General features: G+C 39.8%; 2 protein-coding genes across 2 annotated transcripts in view; one reads left to right on the top strand and one right to left on the bottom strand.

Moving 5' to 3' along the window:
• Positions 1–3,271: 3,271 nt before the first annotated feature.
• On the bottom strand, positions 3,272–4,589 carry LOC135072362 (trafficking protein particle complex subunit 4). The gene is made up of 4 exons (XM_063966260.1): positions 4,374–4,589; positions 4,168–4,259; positions 3,852–4,038; positions 3,272–3,523 (listed from the first exon to the last, which is right to left on the bottom strand). The coding sequence occupies exons 1-4, from the start codon at positions 4,546–4,548 to the stop codon at positions 3,324–3,326; spliced, it is 654 nt and encodes a 217-aa protein (XP_063822330.1). The 5' UTR covers positions 4,549–4,589; the 3' UTR covers positions 3,272–3,323.
• Positions 4,590–6,434: 1,845 nt separating this feature from the next.
• Positions 6,435–20,238, top strand: part of LOC135072770 (DNA-binding protein D-ETS-6-like) — a 52,517-nt gene continuing 38,713 nt past the window's right edge. The window contains exon 1 of the mRNA XM_063966806.1: positions 6,435–6,612. Coding sequence (XP_063822876.1) covers positions 6,435–6,612 — 178 coding nt within the window. The remainder of the gene's footprint in view (positions 6,613–20,238) is intronic.

Below are 20,238 nucleotides of genomic sequence, written 5' to 3'. Positions count from 1 at the left end.
ATCGATAGTTTATTCTTCACGAGCAACAATACTATCGATAGTATCGATAGTATTGCACATATACAATAGTATTGCAATCGATAGTCTTGCGATAGTTTGGCTATCGATAGACTATCGATAGTCGACTATCGATCGGCAACACTACCACCGTCTACCCTCTGCGTAGGCAACCAGAGAGGATAACGCAGTACTCACATTTTCTAGTCTATACGGCTTAATAAACCCCGGAACTAGGGTTGCCAGGTCCAAAAACACAAAAGCCGGACTATGTGCTTCATTTGGCCGGTTATTTTGGCCGGACACGCAATCAAAAAGTCTAACTATGTCCGGCTTTATCCGGACGCCTGGCAACCCTACCCGGAACTAACTTCCAGTCCCTGTCCTCTTTGGCCGAAATTAATACAGATTTAAAGATTTTATTTATTTACCGAGACAAGTAGTGTCTTTAGATGTCTGGGAACGTGGGCTGCCCTGATTATCCGATGCTAAAGATAAAGGATCTAGAGAATTTTTGAAAAGACAAGACTAAAAAGTGTGCTCTTAACACATTCTTCTTCATCTTAACAGCTTAATAGCAGTGACTTATTTTTTTAAAGAACCAACATTTCCCTTTTAATGATTTTCTAAAAAAAAACTTATTATTCTACTACCTTCCCTTTGTAATCACAATCGCATGGAACTATAAACCAAAGTATTCTTTTTGTGATTTTGAATGATTTTTTACTTGATTGAATGTTATTATGTCAATGTACTATGAAAGCCTCTCTCAATTTGCCTCTCGCTCCAGCAACAAGAGCAAGCGAGAGCGATCAGCCGTCGCTTTTTCCGTCGGCTGGACGATATATCGAGATATATCATGCATCCTATTATGTAAATAACATGAATTTTAATGACGGGGGTGTTACGGATCGGTTTCAATGATTTTACGTAAGTTCCAGGCACCGGCAGTCGCCGAAGTGTTCCGAACAGTCCGGCCAGTAATTTATTTGGTTACACCAAACTTAGCTCCTAGAACTCACAACCAGTAGTCGCCGACTGCCGGGAGGTCACACGATAGTTACTAAACGGTGATCTTGTTCTATTTATCTACATTCCGCCGAAATCATGTTTGCTCCTGGCACTTCGAAGTTGAATGGCATTCGTTGACGATACAAGTGTTCACAAATCCGCGTACGCGGGCGCGCCCCGCGAACCGGACTGATCTCGCGTGCAATACTCAGTGCCATGTCCCCGTGCAATATGTTAAAGACGGTTTATTTTCGCGCGAAAATACAACCGGATCGAGAGCGGCAACTTTGGCTTCGGCGGGAATCTGCGAGCGTGCAGTACAGGGTTATTTCGTTGTTTTGTACTCGACTCGAGTCCTAGGGCCGTTGAAAGATATCGATTGGAACGGCCGCCAATAACCTGACTGACTTAAGTACTTATCAGATGTAAAACTAACCACATATTTATTATATGCCTAACTAGGAGAGCGGTTAGCTGTGTCGTTGTGGCGTAGCGTCTCGAAGGTTGTTGGTTAAAAATTGTCGCCGTGATTCCGAGACCATGTTACTAACTCTAAAACTAACTCCGTTTCAATATTTGAGCTGTAGAACTTGTGGTGATTACTAGAGCGTATAGTTTTCCATTTTCTCTAGTGGTGATGAATTACTGAAATCTTTTCTATTTTAACTAAGAAGACATTTTTAGTTTTAGAGTAGCACAAATCTCGAAATCGCGTCTTTGATCGATATCTGTTCGCGGCGACGTCCCCGGGACGATACTCAGGCGTGTTGTGGGCGCGGGCGGCGCGTAGGCTAGCTAGCGTAGGTTCGGTAGCGTAGGTTAAGGCTCATACTGACCATGACTGGGATTCTTCATGCTGTGTTCATCTCGAGTTAGCCGTCGTTTTGTTCGATACAATACTAGTGATTGGCAGAAAGCTAGAATTCACACGACTGATATAATATTTTATTTTATTCGGAACATAAATGGTCAATTGGTATTTTAATAAAGGATTGGTTTGCGATTTTCTGAGGGCCATTATTTTATTTGACAAAATTTAATCGTAGATTGTAAGGATTGATAGCCTTATGTTATTTATCTTATGTATTTTCTTTGAATTAGACTAAAAACACTGAAATTGTTTATCATAAATTTAAGGTGGGACTAATGTAGGATACCGCGCCGCAGCACCCGCGCCGATCGAACGTAGATTAATTTAAATAGGTCCTTCGTTAACATAATTAAGACTTAATTATAGCGAGCAGAGGTTATATTTTGTAGGAGACCGCTCGCGGCTCTATTTTTGTACCGATCGCTGTGAATCTCTCATGAGGTCATCGAAGCCGTTATACTTTAATAAATATTTGCCTTGATCTTGTAGTTTGTTAGTGTCTTGAAGCTCTGAGCGAGGGCCCAGGTAAGTCGAGGGCTCCTCTGTGTATGCATAGTTATAAAGGCCCACGGGGACAACGCGTCCCGCGCTGTCTCTCAGGGCGGTATTATCCACTTGAAAATTTTCTAAAGAGCTTGTAAGTATAACGTGCTTGGTGTCTCGGGCCACGGGGCGGCGGCAATCATTTTATCGCATTTTTCTGATGTTGTTTATTTTTGTTCAACTAACATGCTTTTGCAGTACGCACAAATCCATGTTACAATTGCTGTTGAAATGTATAATTTCCTTGTTAGCCTGTTGATAGATGAATGACCAAAACTTAGGAATGTCCACTTTGTGCAAATTCCAATTGAACATTGAAGCTTTACTTGAATGCAGGTTATGCAGGAGAATAGGAGCGAAAGCTTGTGTGCCGCATGTGGCCGCCCCGGGCCCGGCTGAACCAAATATCAGGCAATAACCGAGCGACTGTGGCAGTGTGTGTACAAGTACAAACGAGCGCGCGGTAATAATAACACGAAGTAACTTTAGATTAACTTTGGTGAGCGAGTGTGAGGATAACTGCCTCGGTTTGAATTGTTATAAATAAATAATGATTATATCAATAAATTTTTTATTGTAAACTAAATGATGTTTTCTTTCATACCTTAATAATCATTATCTTATAGATCAATGTAAGTAATTATGGGTACCAAACGTGTTTGGGGGACATTAGGTTGCTGAACACAAAGTAAACAGCATGCACAAATAGCAAATTCAAGTTACTGCCTAAGATTTATTTAGGTCCTATCTCCACCTTGTGGAAATGGATGACCTAAGCACAAAGTGTCCTATGTTCCACAAGAGTGTTTGAGAATATTTATGTCTTAAGATTACATACAAACAACAGAATATGTTACACAGAATTTATTGCACTTAAAGATAAAAAGATAAATAACTACAACTATAAATTAGCAGTTCCAGACTTTTCAACAAGTTCCAGAAGAGTGTGCAGCGATGTATCAAACAGTTCACAGCGAATCGGCATCTCCAGAGAGTAGAATGGGTTCTTCAATGCATAGTCGGAGTAAATCTCATAGATGCGCTTCAGGACTACTTCACTTCCTTGCATGTTTGGATCAGTTACTATTATAAATTTCACACCTGAAAATGATAAGATGGTTTATTATTCTTGCTTACAAGTTCCTTTTAAGGCAAAAGGCTATGTGTACATTATGTACATAAAAGGGAGTTTATTCAAAGATGGTTTGTGAAAAAAATTGTTTTAGTTTTTTAACCGAATTAAATTTTAATGTTGACAGGAAATATTCCTTTTTCTTGACTTGAAAAAAAAAATATTTTTAGTCTACTTGAGTAGACAAATAAAGTAAACTTGCATATAATATACAACTGCTATACTATTGCATAACTAGGGTAAAAAGCTCATAAAAGTATTTAATTACATCCTAGAAAAAAAGTTTAAATTATCTACCTGTTAAAGTTTGAAAGCAGGAAAGTTTAAAGGTGTCTGCAGTGAGTGATTCTATTCCTGAAGACTTTGGCACTGGGCTCAACTGGCTGGCGAGCGCAAACAATGGGTAGAACATACTGGCCAGCACTATCTTTTCATTTGTGGTCGCACGTGCACGCCCAAATCTCAGACTAAGTGGGTAGTTTTCCTGAAAACAAATAAATTGACAGACTTGTGCTTACATTTAGAAAAGTATTATAGAAAAGGTATCCCATCCCATCTCCAGTTTCCCCCTCCTACCGCTTAGTATTCCAAGTGTTCTAGTTTTTCCAGTTACCTTAACTTCTATGAGTTCGAATACATCCCGACCGTCTTCAGTGGTGCGGCCTGTGACCGGGGAGCCATTGACTGAGAGTAGTACGTGACCCACTACAATGAAATAGAAAGGAAGATGTATATCAAAGAAATTGACAATTGACGCTAATGAATAATGAAAATTATTTAGTAATTAATCCAGATTTCATAAAAACCATAAAATCTTACCGTTTATGCCATCTCGCTGGCCAAATGCGACGATAACTTTCTTATTTTCATACTGCAACTTCAAGTCCAGAGGAAACCCGAAGGTTTTTTCAGTCTCTACTTTTGGAATGTTGTGGTCATAATTATATATGAGGCCACCAGATTTGCTTACTATATACACACCGTATATCACCATTTTTTATGCTTTATTTATTTAGAAAATAATGAAAACATTGCAAAAATCACAAAATACACCCACAATTACTTTGACATTGATGACAAGTTTGACAGGGATACACATCTGTCAATTGACAGATAGGCTTACGTTCAGAAATACATTCAGAAACCAATTATTTGATATAATTTTCAATGTTTTATAAATATTTTTTTACACGAAATAAATCGATAAACGATGCTTATAGCGATAATAACTTTGTTCAGTCAGCAAAGTAAAAGACTATGATAGGCCAGCCTTGCCTCTATGATTTTCAGCTTCATCGCAGTAACAACAACACCAACAGAGAAGGCATTGGCAAGAAAATCTGCAGTCCTATTTTCAAGCTAAGCTTACAAGCTTAAGCTAATTAGTACCTACAGGTAACTATGGCAATACCAGAAAAGTGATACAGACATACTTACTTAAACACTTTTTCTTTTAAATACTTACATAAATTAGATAGAAAACATCCAGACCAATACGAATAGATTGCACATAAATGTAATGTTGGTTGTACAAGTGCGCCACTCAATCGAACCCGCGACCCCTTGGCGTAGTAGACCGGTACGCAAACCACTACCTATGCCAGACAGCCGTCAACCGGTCGCCCATGTTAAGAGAAGCAACGCATTATCAATGCGTTACTTCTTCTTAGCATGACTAACTACTTAACTACTAACACTAGACTAACGACTAGTTTCAATGATTTAACGCGTTGATGTAACTCGGCAGATGCAGTGTGCAGATCAAAAATATGTCAGAATATCCCCAATGTAGGTAGGTACCTAGGTACTCGCATCTGGGTGTGTTAGGGCTAGGATTGCTGGGCGACACCTAGCATATGTTAGGTACCCTAAGAAGGTAGAGATATAAGAGTAGAGAGTATCACTGGCATACAATTTTACAATTAAAAAATTACAATTCGTTGTAAAACTACTATTTAGGCGACCTTATCGCTAGGAAGCCATATCTCCCAGACAACTCGGAGAGCGGATAGTGCTTTGGAAAGAGGAAGGCGACGGGGAAATGCGATCCCAATGACATTCATTCAAATTCAGTCGCCATAGATCTACTTAGCTCTACATTGCAAATATTGCAATACATTGGAGTGAGTCACCTCTAGTAATTGAATTAAATTCAATTAGTGGCAGGTTGAAAGAGTTTATTTATGAACTTAGGAGTTAGGACTACCTACATGAATTCAAAAGTTTCCTCCCAAGGTTGTTCAGTGTTCATATTAGCTTTCCGAAAGTGAACAAAAACGGTTTTCCCGCGTGCGCACTTCTGCCAGTGTCCGCGCTCGCAATGCAAATGTGAACCTATTGTTCACCGATTTTCGTCCGTGCTGCGGTCGGTGGTACAAGACTAGGCATTTAGAAGTTTTTTAATGAAAATAGAATCAGTTTTTCTTTGAAGAAATTTTAAAAGTTCCATGTAATTCAATAAAATTATATCATTTTTATAAGCTCTACTCATCAACAAAACGAAAACTTTACCTACCCATTATTATGTATTACTGTTATCTATACATATAAAGATTGGGGCTTCCCAACTGGCTAACCGCCAAATATGAGACAAGTATTTACAACGAAGTCAACCTTTACGAAATCACTAACTACTGTCCACACTTGTTCGATGCATGCTACTAATAAGAATCGCATTGTATCAACAGAGTCACAGCCTACAAAAGTTGCGAACTAACGGTCACTCTGAAAGCAGTTGGCAGACGAACTGCGCGCGACTCCATCAGACTGTGGCGCCCGGCGCGCGCGCAGCTTCCCAGAAAGCGTTTTCCTCGTCACTGCAGATTGCGGTGACGAATCGTCTACGTCACGTCGATGACGCCGGGCGAGGAATAAAAAGCGATGGGAGGGCGCGTCGCGAGGCCTAGTACCGAGTGGTGCGTGGTGCGAATTGGAGCTAGTGGTGGAGGAGTGGTGGTGTGCACCCTGGCGCCGCACGAGCACCGCGATGCCTGCATGGAGGCGCCCGCGCCCGACTCCGGCGCCGACTCCGACTCGGGCGATGACGCCGTGCCCTCTGGTAAGGCTCAGCGCCTTCCTGCTCTCCCGCCCGGCGTGTTGTGAAGTGTCAATTCAGTGTTTACTATGTGATTATGTGATAATACACATTATAGTGCATTCATATCACGGCCAGTAAAAGTGAACTGAGCAGTTATGTGATATTGTGCAGGCAAGTGGTCCAGTCAGGGTTAAAGAATGTTAGTGGATGATCTTCTTCAGGAGGTAATCGACCGCGGGATACTAGAATATCAGCGGGAGTTGTAACTAGATACATAGAATAGGTGATAGTGTAAAGCCTACTTTTTAGGACTTATACAGCTTTAGCATCTCCTTTTAGGTTAGAGCAATAACAAAATCACGTTAAAATGAAAAACTTTGGATTTATTATTTGATTATGCAGCAGCTGCACTTGGGTAAGTAGGTACTGAGAAGGGGATTTGCAGAATCGATAGATAAGAAAGATCTTATCTATTAGTAGTTTAATCTCGTAAATAAATTAAACTCTAGTTTACAATATTTTGGTAACCGTCAATTAAGTAGAAACAAGAGTAGAGACAGACAGAGATGTCTATGCGTGTTAAAGAATTAAACTAATTCATACTTAAGTAGCAGTTAGCTTAGCAGTCACGTGAATGGTAACAATTAAACATATTCCTTTGATGTTTACTTATTCTGATATTTAGGCCTAACGCGCGCCATTTCGGGATTGTAACACTACCGTTTGCGAATGTTGCGATAGAGCCGTGCTTTTAATCTCAAAATTGAAGTCTTTTCAGTATCTAGTTTTGAGTTGCCTCGAGTTATTTGAATTTATCAACTGTACAAAATTAAATGTGTCGCTATTTTTTTCCGGATAAGAAACAACAGAAACTAAAGTTCAACCTATAGAAGAATAATTCCTTTAGTTAATCCTAACATGAAGTAACAAATTATTGTCAGTTCATGATTACTTAATGGGAAAGAAATACGTTATTGTATACTTTAAGGTTTAACAATCCGAATATTAGGAGTAGGTATAGGTATATAGGGTAACTTCCAGTCATTGTGGCCACAAGGGCCTTGTAATCCAGTTTAGGATAGTTTTTTATTGAATCAAAATCGCATTTCCATTTCAAATAGAAAGATAGTACCTAGATTTGTTTGAATTAATTATGGTTTCTTAGATTTTATATAGCCTGACCAGGAACATAAAAACCCTCGCCATGTTGCGGAAAACTAATGGTACTAATTTCTTTTAATGGCAACAGTAACTGAAAACTTCATTGACATGTCACCTTGCATGTCAGTCTATTGTTGTCAAAGTGTAAACAAACTTTATTTTAAATGTGTGCAATTGATTTTGTGAATTAAATTGCTAAAATATTTTTATAGTCGTGAAAGAAAAGTGGTTCACGGTGTGTTAATGTATTTGTCGAAGAGAAATACTAAGGGTTCGGACAATATTTTCATTGAATAATGTTTCCGACAAAGGTTGTCAAATTGACTGACATGTTTATCGTATAGTACAGTCCACTATGAAAATTAGCTGTAGTCTGTTTCAACTACCCATTTTAAAGTTTTTTGTTACTTTCTAAGTTTTGAATTTTATGGAATTGGGAAAGAAGTACCGAGTTTGAAGCGTTCATGAGCAGACATTGCAGTTGAATATTCAAGTTCTGAATTTGATTATTGATGAATAATAAAATAAATCCTACTAGCTCGATTGATGGTTTCATTTAATTTATTTAAACCAGGTTACCTTTAATAATATTTTTCGTTCATTTATGAAAATATCAAATTAGCCCGTAATCCTGAATCCTGATACATAAATTTAGCCTATTAATTTAACACATGTACGACTGTACTCAGTGTTGCACTATCAAATGCAATTGAAGCGCCTCTATGCCAGGGTTTTTATGTTCCTGGTCAGGCTATATAAGCTTTTGCCTGCGCCTACTTTAGTGGATTTTAGTCAGTCACGGAAAGTAATTGACAAAACTTGAAAACGATCAAAACTTTATGAAGTCCAAAAATTCACACTTTCATCTCATGTTAGATAATAGGTACAGGGTGACTGTAAACAGTTGGTAAATTTTTAGGAGCGACTCATCAGTAACTTAATCGATTTACGTAAAGAAAACATTTTTTTTCATAAATTATTTCTTTTCGCTGCGCACGATTTCAAAATTGACACACGTGGGTAATTTACTTCGTTCATAGATAAATACGCACACATAGTTAACTGCTAAGCGTATTAAAGTAACATTATGGTGCGTATTTTCAGGTACTTAAGCTTATAGCTTTTAAAGGAAGTGGGCACCCTCGAATTATATTTCAATTATTTTTTTCGGAAAATACTACGATTAAATATAATAGGTACCAATAAAGTTATTTGTTCTAAAGAGCTTTGGCAACTGTTTGCAATTTCACCCTGTATGTTTGCAACAAAATATAGGGTAGTTCTGCCGTTCAACTGGTAGATAGGGACATATCACAGTACATATCTTTCTACCTTGGATCTAGCTGTTACTCGTAGTATGCTGAAATTCAGTAACAACAATAATGGTCTTGCAAACTAAATAGGAATTTCTTTCGCATTTTAATACCAGTGTAGATTCGATTTTTGTAGTAAATGATGCAATACGATTAATCTGGATTGAGTTTTCAATCATGCTAGATGAAGATAGAGTAGAATTTATTGAATAAGGTAAACGGCTACTAGTTCGTGATAGTACGTAAGTTCGTAAGTTTTTTTTCTAGCTCAAATAATAAGCAAATGGAATATTATTTATAAAAATTCTTTATTACTACAAAAACTCTATTATTTAAGCTATCTAAAAAACCAAGTACCAACATTGTGGCGCCAAAAATGAGAGCAATACGAAGCTTCAAACTCTCAGAGAGCCAAAAACAGCCGTGCGGCGTGAAAATGTTGCTCTCACCGTAAGGTTAGCGCTCCAACTTCTTAAGCTTATAGAAAGGCGAAGAAACGTCCATTTGCATAAAACTTGTAATAGTGGTTTCATGTGTTCCTTGACAATTGATTTGGCTTAGAAAAAAGTTATATGAAAACGTAGAATTCCTTTAAAATTGCGATTATTTGACTCACGAAATAGCGTACATATTATTTTTCGGGTGTCCCCTGTTTCGTGATACTACCGAATCAAGGATATTATGGATAATATTTTGATGCTTGGTTTTTAAATAATTATTTATGATAGTTGAAATGTAAGTTATGAAACAAATAATACATTTATTTAAGTTTCTCATGATCTAAATTCGGTATATGTTTCGTTCACTAGAATTTATATGACACGAGTTTGAAGTTCACATAAATGACCAATTTTAAGATAAATTAGCATAAGTACTACCAGCGTAATTTTGGTTTTAATTCGATTCGTTTTATTTTTCTTGGTTTATTTGTATTTTATATGGGATAGATAATAGTTAATTGACACAATTTGACAATAATCCATGAATTTTACTTGGGGAATTGGGAATAATCAGTATCACGAAACAAGGAACCGTAATTATTGTTACTTTTTCCCAAGTTCGTGATATACAGGGTGTCCCGTAATGTAACGTCAAGCCGGAACTGGGTGTTGAGGCAAGTTGTGCTGGTTATCAGAAAAATATAAAAAAAATCTATGTGGCATATTTTCAAAATAATAGTATGAGCAGCGCGCGCGCGTGTAACGTGCGGAGCGCGAACGCGTACTGGCGATCGATGCGTCGCGGCTATGGGCGGGACGCCGATCGAAAATTCTAGAGCGCTGTAACCGTTAGCGGGGCGCGGCGCGCGGGGTGTAGCTCGCGCGGGATTCGAGCTATGCCCATATCGGGTAGCGTAGCGTGATGCCGGCGCGATAGGCACGTAGTAACCGGTTTGCTATATGCTCCCCCTCTAGACCAGGGAAACGCCCTCGTCCGTGGTCTAGCATTAACCATCATCCCCCCCTAAACCTTACGTGGTCTTCCGCGTTTCCTTTTAGGTACTACGGGCTTCGGAGGGACGGCTTCGCTACCTTGGTAACGGGTAAGATCTTGTGTATGATATCTCCCTATAACAATGTCAGGCTGGTCGGTACTGGAGATGTTGTAAGTAGTAGGGCTAACCTTCTCTGCTATGCGATAAGGTCCATCACGGCGCGGGAAGAACTTGGCCGTCAGGTCTTTGGAGCCTTTACTCAGGAGGTGAGATTTTAAAAGAACTAAGTCACCAACCTGGAATGCATCTGAGGGACGACGCGTAGAATCAGCGTACTGCTTAGCCTTATCCTGTTGGATCTCCACCCGTTCTCGCACAGCTGACAGTGACTTCAGGAATGTCCTGAGATAAGGGGTAATTTGTGGGACGAAATTGTCTTTGTTTGAGATAGCACGAAGGTCGTGTACGACCTCTGTGGGGGACCGCATTTCTCTGCCGAAAGTTAGAAAAGCTGGTGACGTACCTGTAGTGCGGCACTTTGCATTATTCAAGGCAAAGCGGATCACCGGTAGCTTTACTGGCCATGATGTGTGGTCCTCTTCCACGAGATGTGCTAACATTGCTTTCAGGTCTCGGTTTTTGCGCTCGGCAGGATTCGCTTCTGGATGGTACAAAGGCACGAAGTTTTGTTTGATATCCAGGACTAACATGCACTCACGCATTACTGCGGACACGAACTGGACACCGTTGTCCGAAATAATCCTGCGAGGTAAACCGTACCGCATAAAATACTCCTCAATAAGAGTGTGTGCACAGGCTTCTGCTGTCGCTTCCTTGAGAGCGTACAGTTCCGTCCATCTGGTTGCTGTATCTTCCACAAGTAAAACCCACCGCTCCCCCTGGTCTCCTTCCGGTAACGGGCCGAATAGGTCAATGGCTAATACCTCGTTACGTTGGTTCATCACCGGTGTCTGAAGTAAACCCTGGGGTTTGGTGTTAGATGCCTTGTATCGTTGGCAGTGGATGCAGGCTTTCACGTAGTCCGTGATTTTCCTCCGCATCCCTGTGAAATAATAAAGTTGGGCAACCTTCTGGTACGTTCTGTCGATGCCTGGATGACCGGCTGTTGGGGAGTCGTGTAGCTCCTTTAGTATCTCTGCAACTTGGCCGGCTGGAATAACTAACTGAGGGGTTTCGCTATCAGAGTCCGGATTGTATCGGAACAGAACCCCTTGGTCCATAAGGTAACCCCTCTCTGACCATCTTTTGGCATTGAGATCGTTGGTGTCCTCCAGGTCTTTGACAATTTTTCCCACTTCAGGGTCTGCGAGTTGTTCTTGGCGCAGTTGGCTTGGTGACTTCGTGGGCAGATCGCAGATGATCGAGCAAATACCGCAATCTTGGCTTGTCTCGGATGAACAAATAGGTCTGCTAAGCGTATCTGCCACGACGTTTGCCTTCCCTGGGGTATATTGGAACTGGATGTCGAAAGACTGGAGTTTAAGAGCCCAACGGACTAACCTTCCTGCTGGCGATTTCAGAGATAGCAGCCATCGCAGGGGTTGATGGTCGCTGCCAATGATGACTGGTTGGCCGTCCAGGTAAGGTCGAAAACGCTCCACAGCCCACACTACAGCGAGCGCCTCTCGCTCCGTGGTGGAGTAGTTGCGCTCAGCTGCGTTGAGAAGTCGGCTGGCGTATTCTATCGGCCTCTCCTGGTGACCTTCACCTTGTAGTAGCACTGCGCCGAGGGCATAATTGCTTGCATCGGTGCGCAGGATGAAGGGCTGGGTGAAATCAGCTTGCACCAGCACAGGAGCCGAGGTAAGTAGGCGCTTCAGCTCGTTGAAAGATCGGGATTGGTCAGCACTCCAAGTCCATACTTGGTTTTTCCTGGTTAGGCGTGTTAATGGTTCGGCAACTTTAGAGAAGTTCGGTATGAATTTCCTGAACCATGAACACGTCTGCAGAAAGGTTCTCAGGTGTTTAAGGTTACCTGGTTCCTTCATCTCGAGGACAGCACTCACCTTCTCTGGGTCGGTGGAAATACCCTGCTGGGTAACAACATGGCCGAGGTATTTGACGCTTTCTCTAGCGAATGCACACTTCTCCCTGTTGACGTGGAGGTGGAACTCGGCCAGGCGTTTGAAAACTGCCTCGAGGTCTTGCAGATGTTTCTGGATTCCTCCATCAGAAATCACCAGTAGGTCATCTAAGTACGCAAGTATAGTTACGTTTTGTAAAGCTGAGCAGGAACGGAGACGATCTATGAGGCGCTGGAATGTCGCTGGTGCGTTTTTCAGGCCGAACGGCATTCTCTTAAAGCGGTAAGTACCTAGAGGGCAAGTAAACGCGGTTTTGTCCCTGTCGGCTTCGCGTACCTTCACCTGCCAGTACGAAGACTTCAGGTCCAGGGTACTCATGAAGCAGTCTCGTTTAGTACTCTGCAACAGCTCATCGATGCGCGGCATCGGGTAAGTATCGGACTTGGTGACTGCGTTTAGGCGTCTGTAGTCTACGCAAAAACGGATACCACCATTGGACTTCGGCACCATCAGCGCCGGGGAACACCAAGCCGATTCGCAATCTTCGATGATGTCATCCTGTAACATTTTGTCAATCTCTACCTTCATTTGCTCCTTCTTTGAGGGATTCAGGCGGTAAGGAGGCACAGCTATTGGCGGGTGTTCACCAGTCTCGATGCGATGCTCTGCATACGGTGTTGGGCCTCCCCCTGCTCTGAAAATATGCGCGTGCCTGGTGAGGACATCAGCGAGCGCTTGTCGCTCAGCTGGATTGAGATGACGGCCTTCATCATCCCTAAGAACCTCTGTAGAAGCACAGGACACGGTACGAGAGGTAGGTTCGAACGATAGGTTATATTTTATTTGATCGTTATTGCTAAAATACCACAAGTCGTTGTGAAAATCTATTACTACCTTAGCAGCTGTAATAAAATCTATTCCCAGTAACGTCTCGTTATTTGTAGCGTCTGGAAAAATTAAAAATGGGATTCTGATGACAGTCTGCTCTAAACGCACAGGTAATGTGGTAGTAAGTACCTTCATACGTCGGACTATACCGTCGGCGAGTTTTATTTCCCGCCAGGAAGAATGCAGCTGATGACCCAGGCGTAGAAGGAGAGCATACAGCGTGTGACCCGCAATACAGTGTCTAGCAGCCGTATCGATGAGAGCGGTACCCTTGTGACCTAAGATGTCAATATGAAAAATAGGGCGTAAATCGCGGCCTACGGGGCTATCCGCAAAATCGTCATCACACGCACGCGCTCCATTATTTACATTTCCATATTCAAAACAATAGCATTTGATCAAGTTACAGTTTTGACATTTTTGTGAACACTGGGTATTCTGAACATCACTACATTGTGGCACTGAACTAAGATTTTCACAAGATGTAGAATTAATTACACATTTATCAAAGTTGCACTTACAGTTATGTAAGGATTTACTATTCTGATCATTTTTGCATTGTGACTCATTATTACTAGAATTATCACAAGAATAAACAAAATTAGAATTTTCAAAATTGCACTTACAACGACTGTGTAAGGATTGGCGACACTGACTATTGTTGCATTGTGACACAAAATTATTATAATCACAAGAATCAGTGGAATTAAATTTTACATAATTGCACTTACAATCAACTTGTAAGGATGGACTATACTGCACATTATTGCACTGTGACACACTATTTGTATTAACACAGGATTGAGAAACATTACAGTTAGTCTTATGAAAATGGCACTTACAAGCTTGTAAGGATTGAGTATACTGAACATTATTGCACTGTGACACGTTATCTCGATTGTCACAGGATTGACAAGAATTAAATTTGGTTTTATCAAAATTGCACTTACAAGTTTGTAAGGACTGAGTATGCTGATTACTATTACATTGTGACAAATTATTACGACAATCACATGGAAGCGAAAAATTAAGTTTTTCGGAATTACACTTACGAGACATTGGTAAGGATTGAACATGTTGATTCGTATTACATTGTGGCATACTATTGTTACTCTTAGCATCTTGTTTATCTTTACAAGAGTGAGAAAAATTACATTTTTCTGGAGTAATCGAACTTTTAAAAGATTGAGCATTGTAACTATCGCTATTACACTGAATGTTATTGCGACTTCGTTCATCAAATAATGTATTTAATCGCGTTTTGGGACTCTGTGAAATAGAATGATTTTGCACATCGGAAGCGGGACACGAGTAGGAACTTTGAACACTACAATTAGTAGGTATTTTAGAGTTGCTATTATTTGATGGACGAGTCGTTTTCTTAGTAGTTTTATGGTTAGAGTCTTTAGAGTTTAAGTTATTAATTGATTTTGAACACTGATTACGCACTTTACGCGAAAACGACCGGGATTCGACACTAAAGAATGGCTCACTTTTATCACGCAACGAGTTATCACCGTTATCACGCACTGAATAGTTAGTAGGGAATTGGGACTGACCTTGGCTCTGCAATTTACGGCATTGATCGCGGGTGTGTCCGAACCTTTTGCAGTACGTGCATGTGGGACGCGACTTTCTCGCGGCGGGGGCGGCGGCGGCGTCAGGTGATGGTTGCGGCGGCGGGGACGACGGCGGCGGGGGCGGCGGCGGCTGGCGGGCGGCGGCGTACGTGACGGCCGGCGGCGCCCGGGTGGCGCACGGTGGGCTGATATTAGAGCTTCATAGACTTAGCGTCGCTCAAAAATCAAGTGCCTAATTTTGAAAAAATAAATATGCCAATGTGTTCCTTTACCAAAAAGGAATATTTTATGTTATGTAACGTTTCTTGATAAAGTTATTATTTAATAAGTTATTGACAATTTCCTTTTTTTTTGTATGGAGCTCAACATTTATTTTTATTTTATTCGTTATTCTCAAGCTTTCTAAAGAAATTGACTTTTGTATTACGTAATGCAACATATAAGCTATGTTATCACCAAGTGTCGCACTTCGGAAATCTTCGGAACAATGTCATTTTGGACTTTAAAATAAAAAAAATAAAAAATTTAAATAACTGCCAAATTTTGTAAAAATAACTACGCCAATGTGTTCCTTTGCCAAAAAGAAATATTTTATGTTATGTAACTTTTCTTGATAAAGTTATTATTTAATAAGTTATTGACAATAATTACTATTTTTTTGTATGGAGCTCAACATTTATTTTTATTTTATTCGTTATTCTTAATCTTTCTTAAGAAATTGCTTTTTGTATTATGTAATGCATCATATAAGCTATATTATCACCAAGGGACGAATCCCGGAAACCCTCGGAACATTGTCATTTTCGACTTTAAAATAAAAAAAAACTAACGAAAAAAATAACTGCAATGTTATGTACTTTCTTCCGTACTACCCTAACGAGGTGAAGAACTAAGCACGTTTTTTATAGTGGTGTTCCCAGGAGGCCTAATCCACTTGTAAGATTATTAAAATATGTTTTATGGAAAGTTAAGTTTATTGGTTATTCAGAGTCAGTTTCTGAACCGTGAAATAGGCTAATATCTACAAAAGTAAAGCTTTCTTTCAGTATCAGTATCAGCCTCATCATCAAATTGATCATTTATTAATTAACTTTTTGCTTCTGTTGATAAAACTTTGTGTTTTCTATGAAGTTTATATTATTGTCTATAAGGTGTTATTTTTTGTACTGATCATACTTTACCAACGCATCTAATAAAATCATACAAATACAACACAAGTGTTTTTAAAAAAAAATTCAGGCTAGTTTTCGAGTAAAACGACAAAGAATGTTTCGAAAAAAATAAAAAATAAATCATCCTTTGAGCGCGGTGAGTATTCGTTTGTACGCACTATCGTAGTAGCCGGCCGAGGGCAACGACCACTGCCACGTGCCGCGCCGCGTGAGTCGGCCATATTGATATCGCTCGCTGCCAGTCGCTCCGCGCCCACAGCCCGCGCCGAGCCGCCGATCGGCATGCGGGAGCACAACAACATAAATAATCGTCCCAGTCCGTCCAATGCGCCCAAACGTATTGCAGTGTATGTGTGATTTATTACAATGCCGCGCTTGATCAATAACAAAACGCAGGTGAAATTATGTTTCGGGCACACTAACTGGCCGACGAGAAACATTGACGAGTCGAAAACCTTCATACCTTGCTTGTTTGGAGCCGCGCAGCGCTTCAGGGAGCGCAGCCGTATCCTGACTTGACGAGATTCCGTGCGCTTCGAGGACGAAGTTCTGGATTTCAATTTCAATCACCGGCACAGTGCTGGCGGTACCCAGATGCGAGCGCCGCAGACGGCGGCTTTTGCGTAAAAATACGGAATGCCTTATCAAGGAGTTGTTGCCAGAGGGCCACGACCGCGACCTAGTTCTATCGATGGTTATTGCGGAAGTCTACCTAGGTACATACCTACAGTGTGATTTGGACAGATGAGTGCTTGTTTACGCGAAAGGGACTTTTTCCGTTAAAAAGTTAGTGCGCGAATTGTGAATACAACATCCGACGTGGTGTCTAGTGAACAGCAAGCAAGTGTGCAGCCCGAAAGCATTACCTCAATTCGATCGTGGCTAGATTAGACAGTGCAAGACAGTGTTTACGTGAACATTCAACAAAGGCTTGACGTTCAAAATGTATTGTGATTAGTGTAATAATAACCTAGGAACTTTAAATAACAACATTCAAAATAGGTAAATGTGTGAATAAGTAAAATCAATGAATCTAAAGTGTGATGGCAAATCATAATTTAGGAATTAAAACCAGGAAAATTGATCAGTGAGTTTTATTTACAACACATTCATATTCAATATTAGGGTGCATTTCCACTGAAGCGAAGCGAAGTAGTAATAGGTATGTACCTATCAATTTTTTATTACGTCTCTAAATAAATTGCGTAGGCATTACGAAACCGTAGATATTGAATTCCAATTTCTATCCTTTTTTAAATTTCTAGTTTAACGCGGATGATTCGCCTCGGTTCGTTGGAAAAGTCCCCCGCTATTACACTAATGAAAATACACTTATTTACCTACTTATGTAGCTAGATTTTGTTTCTCCCAGCGCGTAGTACCTATTAACATGACGTAACATCGTACATACTCACGAGTGATAATTTTTGGTAACGTAGGTTTAGTGTAATCTAACCTTTATGTGTGTGAACGTTGAATGAATGCGCGCGGCCATTGTTCGTACTCGTATGAATGAAATGAGTAAAGAAAGAGAGAGAGGCAGTGAGTGAAGACAGGATGGTTGTAAAAATAATATCTTTTTTTTGTTAGGAAAAGTAAAAACAAAAACTAGCCTGAATTTTTTTTTAAAAACACTTGGGTTGTATTTGTATGATTTTATTAGATGCGTTGGTAAAGTATGATCAGTACAAAAAATAACACCTTATATATCTGAGAATCAGATTTTAAAAATAAATTGTGCAAAATATCTTCATTAGTTGCTCTCCTGCAAAATTCGAGCGTGGTGTAGTACTTTCTGATTGGAAGTAAATATCTTTTCCGTGAGCAATAATTTTGTATTCTTGCAGGCATATACGTATGTAGAGCTCCATGTACGTAGTATAGTTTGGTCTGCGAAACAAAATTTGCGAAAATAATGATTCTAGCGTTTTAGGGCAACTTGTAAGTGCCCAAATGAACGTTCGGTTTGATGTCTCCAGATAAAATGGATAAGGGAAAATAAGGTTTCTAGCTCCACTTTTTACTATCGACTCATTTCTTTTTCAAATGTATGAAGGAGACCCATTTTTTTTTAATTCAAAATAAGCTGCATTTAATTATTGTCGACCTATTTTAATGTTATCAATGAAAAAAACTTAATGGACGCGGAAATTGAAAATTTAATAGATCGTAATTCTGGAAGCAAAACAATCTCGTAATAACTGATTCTCACTTGATTGATAGAAAAATAATATCGTTGATAAATGGCAGCTCTGCACAAGCAGCGATGTGATATTTGTAAAGCCATATCAAAAGAAATGAATAATTTAGACGTAATTGCCATCAAGAAAGGTTTTCAACACCACCAAAAAGTCCACTATAAATGATCAATTTGATGACGAGGCTGATACTGAGAAAGCAAGCTTTACTTTTGTAGATTCAGAAAGTGGCTCTTGAGTCTAACCAGGCCTGTTCATCTCCGCGAGTTTACATCGAAAACAAAACACGCACGATGGCCCACCTACAGGATACTATTCGACAAGGCCTCACATACGAGCGAACATTGACTTACGCACGCGTATTCTTGTGTATGATGGAAGAAAATAAAGAGAATGGTGTACGAAATACTGTGCAGTATTTAACTGCCTAAATAATAATAAAAACACAGAATGTACTTTTTTAAGTTGCCTCAAGACACTGAGAGGTAAATAAGTAGTTAATATTATTCATGATAATTCATGCTAAATCATGTATTTCCTCCGCCATTTTCCGCAGTTTGGCACCTCACGTCACATCATATTTTTTTTTTTTTTTTTTTTTTTTTTTTGGACTATCCCGCGGATTTATTGCCGCGGTGATTCTGCCAATGTCAAGTGTTTAAGGAGACACATACTTTAGTCCGCTTCAGTAATATTTTAGATAGGTAATGCAGCAATTTTTTCCCTTTCTTTTTTTTTAAACCTTAAAACCACCACCTAAAACAACAACAAACATCACAGTCAAACGACACAACAATTATGTTAATAGGGAAAGAGGAGTTAGAATAATTATAGTTTGATGTCAAAGACAGCACAATATTTACTTAGATATTTAATACAAAAGTGTTGAGTTAATATATATTGGAAGTTGAAAGGACGAGGAGTTTTAAGGGGAAGGATATCATATAAAGAAACAGAATAATTTTTACAATTAAAGAAAATATGCTCAGGGGAACCTTCGTCTTCTCCACAATCGCATAATGGGCTATTTCTCACATTAATTTTATGGAGGAAAACTGGAGTGCATGCGTGACCAATGCGAAGACGGCATATCGTTGACACTATGCGTTTATCTATCCCTTTCTGTTTAAAAAACCACGGTTTTCTGGGAATTATTGGTTGGATGTTGGCATAGTGTCGACCTTTTGTTTTAGACGATTCGTTGAAAAGGATCTGCCATTGGTCAACAAGGTCTCTGAGTGCTAAGGGTAAAGTGTCACAAGCATATATCGTATTAAGAGGAGACCCTGCATGTGCAGCTTCTCCTGCCCATAGGTCAACCTGTTCATTGCCGCGGATACCACTATGACCTGGAATCCACCCTAGTGCAACCTGAATGTCTTCACTGTGACAACGAAAGAGAATGTTTTTAATAGCCAGCAGGGTAGGTGAGAGTCACATCATATTACCGAAGTCAGCCCTATAGCTTCGGCGCAGTGCCGATCACTGACGTTTGTCAACAAAATGGTGCTTGACTCTTGAGACAGGCTAAATTACACCATATTGTTAATGACATTGAGCATACATTTTTTTAAATACCTTCGCGAAGTTAAACTTCTGTACGTAGTACTTATTATTATTCTGTGGTCTAACCAATAAACTTAACTTCAAACTGGCTTAATTTCCATAAAACAAATATTATATTATAGTAACCTTAGTAATCATGTGGATTAGGCCTCCTGGGAACACCACTATAAAAAACGCGCTTAGTTCTTCACCTCGTTAGGGTAGTACGGAAGAAAGTACATAACATTGCAGTTTTCTTTTTCGTTTGTTTTTTTATTTTAAAGTCGAAAATGACAATGTTCCGAGGGTT

Source organism: Ostrinia nubilalis, chromosome 6 (genome assembly GCF_963855985.1).
Source record: "Ostrinia nubilalis chromosome 6, ilOstNubi1.1, whole genome shotgun sequence".
Lineage (NCBI taxonomy): Eukaryota > Metazoa > Arthropoda > Insecta > Lepidoptera > Crambidae > Ostrinia > Ostrinia nubilalis.
This window is presented reverse-complemented; position numbering and strand designations above follow the sequence as displayed.